The sequence below is a fragment of the Limulus polyphemus genome, unplaced genomic scaffold (assembly GCF_000517525.1).
Source record: "Limulus polyphemus unplaced genomic scaffold, Limulus_polyphemus-2.1.2 Scaffold1276, whole genome shotgun sequence".
Classification (NCBI taxonomy): domain Eukaryota; kingdom Metazoa; phylum Arthropoda; class Merostomata; order Xiphosura; family Limulidae; genus Limulus; species Limulus polyphemus.
This window is the reverse complement of record NW_013666886.1, coordinates 277,006-286,852: the sequence shown is the minus strand read 5'-3', so window position 1 is coordinate 286,852 and position 9,847 is coordinate 277,006. Positions and strand designations below refer to the sequence as shown.

Below are 9,847 nucleotides of genomic sequence, written 5' to 3'. Positions count from 1 at the left end.
CATGTAAAGTTTGAGCCCTGGAGATAATAGAACATTTCATGTAAAGTTTACTGAGCCCTGGAGATAATAGAGTATTACATGTAAAGTTTACTGAGCCCCGGAGATAATAGAGTATTTCATGTAAAATTTACTGAGCTCTGGAGATAACAGAACATTTCATGTAAAGTTTGAGCCCTGGAGATAATAGAACATTTCATGTAAAGTTTACTGAGCCCTGGAGATAATAGAGTATTACATGTAAAGTTTACTGAGCCCTGGAGATAATAGAGTATTTCATGTAAAATTTACTGAGCTCTGGAGATAACAGAGTATTTCATGTAAAGTTTACCGAGCCCTGGAGATAACAGAATATTTTATGTAAAGTTTACTGAGCCCTGGAGATAACAGAATATTTTATGTAAAATTTACTGAGCTCTGGAGATAATAGAGTATTTTATGTAAAATTTACTGAGCCCTGAAGTTAGGGGAAATACTCCATGAAGTGGTTGCTTAGCCCTGTAGATAAGAAAGTATTTCATGTACAGTTTACTGAGTCCTGGAGCTAGGGAAATATTCCATGTAGAGTTTATCTCTCTCCCTGGAGATATGGAAATACTCCACGTATTGGTTACTGAGCTCTCGTGATAAGGGTGAGAACGCATCATGGATTTAAAAAAATAATAATATTTAAAGAAGTTAGCATTATTTAATAAATAATATTTGCTCCTCAAACAAATAAAATTTATAACATTGCTAACTTGAAAATTATCACTAAAATGTAAAAGCTGAAAGTTTACGGTTACTCTAATTTCAGTAATTAGTTCATATATTTTGAAATATGGCACTACTTTACCTCACCTGCGTGTGTTTAAACAACAAACGTTTTAACTAAATATAACTTGTCATACTGCTGTCACAATTTATTTCGTATTTTTAGCCTGAACGTCAGCCCATACGACACGTGGACTAAGTGCCCAGATCAAATACCCTACATAGATTTAGAACTACAAAGAGATGGTAGAGTTTACAGAGACCTGGAGCTAGGGAAATAAATACACAATATAGTAGTTATTGAGCCCAGAATATAGGGAAATATTCCGTGTACAGTTTACTGAGTATTGGAGATAAGGAAATATTCCATGTAAAGTTTACAGAGCCCTGGAGCTAGGGAAGTACTCCATGTAGGAGTTATCGAGCCCAAAATATAGGGAACTATTCTATGTACAATTTACTGAGTACTGGAGATAAGGAAATATTCCATATAAAGTTTACAGGGCCACGGAGCTAGGGAAATACACCATGTAGTAGTTATTGAGCCCAGAATATAGGGAAATATTCCGTGTACAGTTTACTGAGTATTGGAGACAGGGAAATACTCCATGAAGTAATGACCGAGTCCAGGAGGTAAGGAAATATTCCGTGCATCTAACTCTTAACCGAATAGCGAGGTAAACTGACTGGTACAATTATAACGTCCTTACAGCCGAATATGAAAAGCGTATTCAACAGCACATCGTAGCTAGAACCTTGAACCTTACGATACGCAGACCGGCACACTAACTATTAGGCTACAGCCAGACTGAAAACACGTGAGACAGGAGCACTTAAATGGTATTAGCAATAGGATAAATTATCATAGGATGAAATATCTGTCCTTACGAAAAAATATTACCTTTAGCTTCTTCTTCATATAGATCAGTTTCTTTATATTTTCTGTGTGTTCTAAGCACCGATCATTTAATATTTTCATATATGGTATTGCCCAATGTATACAATCAGAGGTAATAAAAATGGTATTTCTATTTGCTGCTTGTTGTATCCTTAATCTTAAACCTTTATTTTACGTTCACGTTCTCATATATAGCAAGCTGTTAATAAATGACACATCAAGCAGGAATTGCGACAGCAGCTGTTATGCGTACATATATTTTACACTTTATCATGCAGAACTTGTGTTTCTTGTCCTGTTTTACGTTAGCTGGATTGCATTGGAAAATTCACTCGTTTTGCCTTGTTCAATACTGTAACTAGATTAGATTCGATGACGCTAAAAGTCTTCACAACACCAGACTACATTTGTAGTTATTTCAGTTGTGATTTTATAAAAAAAAATTTGACGTCACTGTTGTGTCGAAAAAAAAAATTGTTTAATTACCTTTTTTTTTTTATCATGAAATCGTAAAGCATTGTTATTAAGCACAGAGCTATACAATAGGCTATCTTTGACCGCAGGAATCGTAATAATGTTTTTTAGATTTTTAGCCCTAATAAGCCCTCAGATTTATCGCTTAGCCAACGGTGCGACTTTTACGAAAGGTTCTCCGTTTCGCATTTATATCTTATAAGATTGTTTTAAAGTGATATTTCAGCAAAGGTCATTAGACTTCTATAAATTTTCTTGCTCTGCTTATTTCGTCTTTTATTAGTCCCCTGACAGCGACGAATAAACAAAACCATTTTCAAATCTTAATTTAAAACACGTTGTCATGAAACGATTTGTTTCCCTTTCAGCAAAGCATATTTTCGAGCTAACTACACAAGGGATACGTAAGCCTATTTCTGAAGTGAGGGAGTAGAGGGAAGGTAGGGATACTTTTATTTAATCGAATAGGGCCGTCACTTTCATAGCATACCCATGGCCCCAGTGTGCGGAGAGTGTTTTTGAGTCAATGTGTCATAACGCACAAATCCTCGGATTTACAGTCCGAGCGCGTTAAACTCCAGGTCACGCCAAGTCCTCTGGCTCCAGGGTTTCGAATGTAGCATTTAAAAACTTCCAAATTTCTATAACGGATCTCAATTAGCTTCGAGAATATCCAAGTTCGCACAGTATTTCCATTTTCTTTTAGGACGGAAAAAAAGTAATTAAATAATACTCACTAGAAGGCAAGTAAGCTTCAGTTTCAAAGTGTGTTGAATGAACTAAACCATACGAAAATATTCATTTGTTTGTTTGTTTTTAATACGAAAAAAAAATCATCTTACAACGCAACGTTTACCAAATTTTATTTGGAAGCACTCCCAGTTTATTACAACAAATTGTACAACGGTGCCAAATTACTTATATATCAATCTATTTCATTAATATTATGCTTGTATTTATCAATAATATGCATTCTTTTATGGCAGTTTTTTTTTGTTTTGTTTTTTTGTGTGTGTGCGCGCGCCAAGTCACTCACCAACATACATACTGTTAGAGGTGCAAGCTAAAAACTATAACCGCGCATTTTAAGAATGCGTCATATAGCTGGATCAACGTGATCCCTTTATTTATGGAGGAAAAAATCTGATGAAAATAAAATTCAACAACAATGTATCTTCTATCGAACGACATTTTAACCCTTGGAATAAAAGCAGAACAAGATGCAAAATCGTGAAATCATTTGTTTGTTGTTGTTGTTTTTAACTGCAGACCAACAAAGTTAATAATGAAACCAAATTGTACAGATCTCAAAATTTACACCATAAAGTCTTGTGCATATGCATAAAATATCTACCAAATCTTTAAAAGCTAAAATTAGAATAATTCCCAATAAAAAAAAGGTCACAAAGCATTCCTGCTGAAGGTCATATTTCATTACCGCAATCCCACAACTAAAGGAAAACAAATCTTGCCATAACCTATTTCATAAATAAAGACAAAGTAATTGAAATAATAAAAGAATAGAAATATTTGAGTTTATATATATATATATATACACACACATTTTATGATGAAAATTATAAAACTCAAAATAAGGGAAATCAGGGCATCTTCAAGTACATGAAAATAAGTACAACTCTCTCTCCAACAACTGATTTCCGTAACAATCAGTGCATCTTCAAGTACATGAAAATAAGTACAACTCTCTCTCTCTCTCCAACAACTGATTTCCGTAACAATCAGTGCATCTTCAAGTACATGAAAATAAGTACAACTCTCTCTCTCTCTCCAACAACTGATTTCCGTAACAATCAGTGCATCTTCAAGTACATGAAAATAAGTACAACTCTCTCTCTCTCTCCAACAACTGATTTCCGTAACAATCAGTGCTTTTAGAATTCCTAATTTTGAACACATAACAGGAAAAAATTCAAAGAGATTAATCCATTTATGTGTAACATTTGTGATTAGCAAATGTTTTCAAAATTACACTCTGGAGTAATCTTTTTATGTGTTATGGTCGTTATAATTTTTCATTCTCTTACACTATTTCCTACTATTCATGGAAGTCCCTCTTTATAGATTGTGTTTTTATTGACTAGTTGTAAATTTCGAATCTTCACTGTAAATTTCAAAGATCGACTTGTTAAAATTGTTTTCAAGTTAACTCGAGTTACGTTATCACAGCAAAGATAGCCAATAACTTCAAACTCAGTAAATAAACTTGTATAGACTTTATATCTTTAAACCTTCACCAGTAAAATGTGCTGAGTAAAAGAAGTATCAAATACACAAATACACAATACTTTCCTTATTTTTAAAGCATACTCAATTGAGCAAAATCTTAATAGGAAACTGGACGGAATAGCTTATAGCTTTGCTGTGTGTTATATCACGCCACCTGTACGAATTAGACGTGAACAAATATATTCACTGACAGAGTGAATACGTAGCCATCGCCCTGAATGATCCATTGAACACATACTTAAGCTATTACTCTCAAAAGTGCAATTACATTAGGCACGAATGGTTTCGCGAGTGCCCAAAACATACTGTTAACAGGCAACATTGTTTTTTGTTTGGACCACGATAAATGTCATAATATACACTTTTACATTACTTAAAAACCTTTTAGACATTTATAGGTGCTATACTTAAACGTTCTTTTACTTCACAAAAATATCTGTCGTGTTTCCTCCAACGCAGCGATGACACCGTAACTTTCTCCTGGAGGACCACTTTGCTCCATTGGGGAATTCACATTTGCACCACTATAGATGGGACAAGAAGAAACAACAGCTTGCAGTTGGCTGCTAGTTGGGCAGTGAAAACGGTCAGTTTGGTTATACGGAAACCGCGGGGTCGTTTGTTCGTCACACGCTCTCTGGAAAGACACTCCCTGAGAACCATCAAAAGAACACATTTCCGCTTGATAGGAAGACGAAGGGTGATTAGCAGGAGCAGAAAGAGTAAAAGGTTCTTTTAGATCCTGTTCCATATCCATGAAATCCATGTAATGTTGTGAATAGCAGTTAGGATCAGATCCTGGAAACTGTTGGTAGTGAGTACGGGAATCTAATGACGTTGGAACATTAGTAGGTAGGGAATGTTCTGGAGAGTTTTGAAAAGATATGGTACGTGGTCTATACATCGAAAAAATGTCCGTGTTGTTTTCTAAGGCACAATGCAGACGTTGCGTTTCATATGGTGACTTCATTGGCAATGAAGGCTCCCCTGGTGCCGAATAGGGAATATGATTTTGATTGAGGGATTCGTGTGTATCAAGATTAAAAAAGCTTGGATCACCATGATCCATAAAAAGCCCCAAGGCTCTAAAGTTTGGATCTAACATGTTTAGATTATGTGCACCGTTCATGTTCATGCGGTGTCGAAACGGAGGCCTGACTCCTTTTAGGAAGTTTGAAGAGTCGCTGAATTTTGCTATGAGCTGGCCTACTGGGTTGCATGGGTTTTGTTCTTCCTTCACGCGATGCAAGGAAAGGTTTTCTGTTTCGGGTTCCATCGGGGACATTTCTGGTGTTGGCAATGAACGTATAGACTCGACACTAACATTTGGCAAAGTCGATACTTCACAGTAGTCCGGGGGTCTTAGGTGATTAGTCATTTTCGGAGCTGTTTCGGAACAAGGACTTCCATTCGGGGAAGAATCTGGAGTTTGTACACCACAAAACTCTACGTTTCCCAAGGGTGAAGGCCCCGGTTGGTTAGCTGACCATCCTATGCCATGAAGATGCTGGTATGGTTGAGTATATCCGTTTGGCCTAGAGGTCATTTTGTACTTGGTGTTCATCATGGGTGATGGCGGAACAGGAGAATTTGAGCTGCCTTTTCGTCCCCCTCTTTTTGAATTCTGTTTTCTTCGGCGAGGGCGGTATTTGTAATTGGGGTACTCCTTCATGTGTTGAACCCTCAACTTCTCAGCTTCTTCTACGTATGGTCGTCGTTCTTGTGGCGTCAGGCCACGCCATTTCTTACCTGAGAAAAAATATATACATCATAAAATACTTACTATTGTCTAAAAGAACTTAGTTGTACTTTAAAAAATGCTCAAACAACATTATGACAGGATCACTGTCGAATAACTGAAGGTTCTATTAATCTAAAGTTAACTACAAACACCCCAAATGCCAACAGATAAAAACTAGAAATACGTATAAATCATTAGTGTCGTACTGATGTTTGATTCATTAGTTCGCTTTGTTAGTCAATCGGCGCCCCCGTTCGAGTTAGCGCCCTGTAATTCAATACAGTATATGGAGTTTACGTACAGCATCGTTCTTCAGAAGAAACCAAAGAAAATAGTAGGCAAGTAAGAAAAATAAATATATATACATAATATTAAATTTCTTTTTGACAATGAATGTTCCAGTATCAACAAACAGAAAAAAAAAATACGTGTTGTACAAGTTATCGTCAAAGCGTTACGTACTATATGGGGAAAAAATTTGAGAAAACTTGAAGTTGAAAAAGTTTATGTATACGATAAATGATGACAGACCGTACTTTATTTTTTTTTACAGTAATGCCGTACAACATTTGTTTTTCTTTCGTCACATTCCCTCATTATTCTCAAAGATAATTTATTTTCCGCGTTATTTTCAATTAAACACAAGAGTGTTTGCCTCAAACAAGGATTTCTTTCTTTACATCTTTAAATGTTTAAGAACCTGAACTAATAAATTGCTACTATTATCGTATTTTCATATATCTAAAGTTGTTTGTTTGGTTGGTTATTTTAAAGCTATCTGCCATGCGCAGATAGCTTTAACTTACATCTAAAAACTTTGCGTGCGAACTTAACAAATACAAACGATTTTTTTTTTTTTTACCGTACAGAAAAGCTATATCCATTGCTACAGCTTTGAAGAAAGAAGTCTACGGGTGAAACCGAATTTTTATTATTTGAAAGCAATGCGAAACTTTTACAATACTGAGTATGGAAAGTAGTCTACGGGTGAAACTTCAATGAGAAGAAGTAAGATATTCAACTATCGACGATTCAACGACTTCAATAAACAGTCATTTCCCACATGCACGACATGGTACAGTTCATTGAAACGTTATTCCAGAATACACCCCTGAATGCCCTGTTGCAGAATCAAACTAATGTTTCAATGATATTTTCAATTTATTAAATGATTACTCCACAGAACTTCAAGTAAAGCTACTCAGGTCTATGTAATAGTAGTCCCTAATTTTTAACTGACAAACTATAAAGAATGGCAGCTAATCAACAGCGTCCACCGCCAACTCTAGGGGTACTCTTGTTTGACCGAATAGTAGGAGTTGACTATCTCGCTTATATAATATCCACGGCCCCGGAGATACTTTTTGCGGTTATGGGATTCGAGCCATGGACCCTCAGATTCACGATCCAGGCACACCGACCACTACGCCAAAACTTTCTAGGTATCTTTTATTATATAATTAATATTTCGTTACATTAAACCACTTACTAATTATGTCAATGAAATCAAACAAAAACAAAGGCTGGTGTAATTTCTATTACTATTATCTCAAAGTATCGCCTAGCTAATCTAAGTATATCAGTGTGACAAGCAGGCTATGAACCCCATTTATAAGAAATGTTAATAGCAATAATATATATCTTTGGACAAGTGTTAGGATATACGTCAATGAAATTTAAACCAAAAATACGTTGACACAATGGTGCGTATAATTTTTGTAGGTTTTCAATTACTAGTGCAAAGTAAACAATTTAAGTAAAATCTGAAAATTACGCTTACGGAATGATACAACACAGAATAATGCACCAACGAAGTGGGTCTATGGGACCGCCGCCTATAAGGAAAGATTAACCATCAAAGCACCAACAACATTAACTACGATTCAAAGCCGCAAGCCTTAATCAGACGGGTTTTTTGTATTATTACTTCGAGTCAATATGCATCTGTTATGTATTCGATTATACCAAGTCCAGTGTGCGTATATTTATATTTTCTGTCCTTTGTTGTTTGTTTGTTTTTGAATTTCGCGCAGAGCTACACGAGGGCTATCTGCGCTAGCCGTCCCTAATTTGGCAGTGCAAGACAACAGGGAAGGCAGCTAGTCATCACAACCCACCGCCAATTCTTGAGCTACTCTTTTACCAACGAATAGTGGGATTGACCGTCACATTATAACGCCCCTACGGTTGAAAGGGTGAGCATGTTTGGTAGGACGGGGATTCGACCCCGCGACCCTCAGATTGGAAATCGAGCGAACTAACCACCTGGCCATGTCGGGCATAGTTTGAAATACAAAGACGGAATTTTCCAATGCAAAACGTTCCTATTAATACCTTCACCAAGATAAGAAATTATCAAATCTACGAGTCGGTGAAACAGCTGGTAATCTTGAAAATCGTGGAAGTAAGATGTTTCCCAACAAATTAATAACAGGCAATAAATGCGCTTATCTTGGGACTTTCCAAAACATGATGGCAATATAACATAAGAATAGGTTTAGGAAATATAATTTTGAAAACTAAAATGATTTTTTTTCCAATCTCAGTAACACTCCAGTAAGATAAATAAAACATTTGTACGCACGACAAATTTGATCGTTTCCTGTTATGTGTCTCTAAACAAAAGTAGAAGGATTTTTATTCACATAAAAAAACAGATGTTAAATAATAAAATAATACCGTATTGCCCCTGATTAACAACCCCCGGGGGAGTTGCATACTATAAAATGGGAGGCGCTAATTAGAGACTACTTGGGTCATATGATGGACATTGAGGGACACTTAAATGGCTGTGTTTCAAACCTAACCTTAATACAGTGTCGTATTTTGATAAACGGTTTTATAGTACTTGCGCAGTTCCGGATTCTATTTTGCACATGTGATTGTTGATTTCATTGCTAATAAAAGTGTGTGTCTGTTTGTTTGTTTGTTTTTTGTTTCAAATCAAAATTACGGTAATAAAAGTGGATTATATGTTGGATTGCTACTGCTGTCAAAATTACAGTAATAAAGTGGATTACAGAATAAGAATATATGTTGGATTACTATTGCTGTCCCACAAGATAATCTTTATAAAAAATACCAGGGGTGGGGGCGATAATTAGAGAAGGGGTGTTAATTAGGGGCAATACGATATCTAAGAAAAAAACTAAAGAAAACTAACAACAACAACAGTTTCTTAAACTAAATTTAATTAGAAAATTGATATATTTAACTTTTCTTTTATTCCATAAAAAAAAACATCCTACAACATCCATATCTTGTTGGAAGTAACAAAACAAAAAAAAGGCCCAACTGTAACTATTGTTTCAAAAAGAAAGAACATATAGCTAAAGAGTTATAAGCGTATCTACAACTTGCATTTTTAATAAATTTTCTAGACAGCGTTAATCACAGGTGACAGTCTTCGTCATGTGTCAGATGGCAGGTGTGATTGAGAATGAAATAGCTTCAAATACTTTCTGCACGTTTGTTGTTTTCAAAAATACACATGTTGTTATTACCACTCAAAACGAAGCCTTTCCTTAATGATATATTAAAATATTAGTCACCTATGTAATATAAAACGTTGAATTTCTTCCCAAAAATTTCTCTTGACATATGTTACTGCTAGTAATGAGTGTCGGTATAAGTTGAGAGAAACTGCTTAACGTATAAATTGCTTCTACTGGTAATGAGTTGGTATAAGCTAAGAGAGGAACTGCTTAACGTATAAACTGCTTCCACTAGTAATGAGT

The 9,847-nt window shown here is 35.5% G+C and overlaps 1 protein-coding gene across 2 annotated transcripts in view; it reads right to left on the bottom strand.

Moving 5' to 3' along the window:
* Positions 1-4,025: 4,025 nt before the first annotated feature.
* The window catches only part of LOC106462889, a 74,253-nt gene continuing 68,431 nt past the window's right edge, over positions 4,026-9,847 (bottom strand). For both annotated transcript variants that reach the window (XM_022390294.1, XM_013922854.2), the window contains one exon: positions 4,026-6,118. In XM_022390294.1, coding sequence (XP_022246002.1) covers positions 4,794-6,118 — 1,325 coding nt within the window. In that variant the 3' untranslated portion in view covers positions 4,026-4,793. The remainder of the gene's footprint in view (positions 6,119-9,847) is intronic.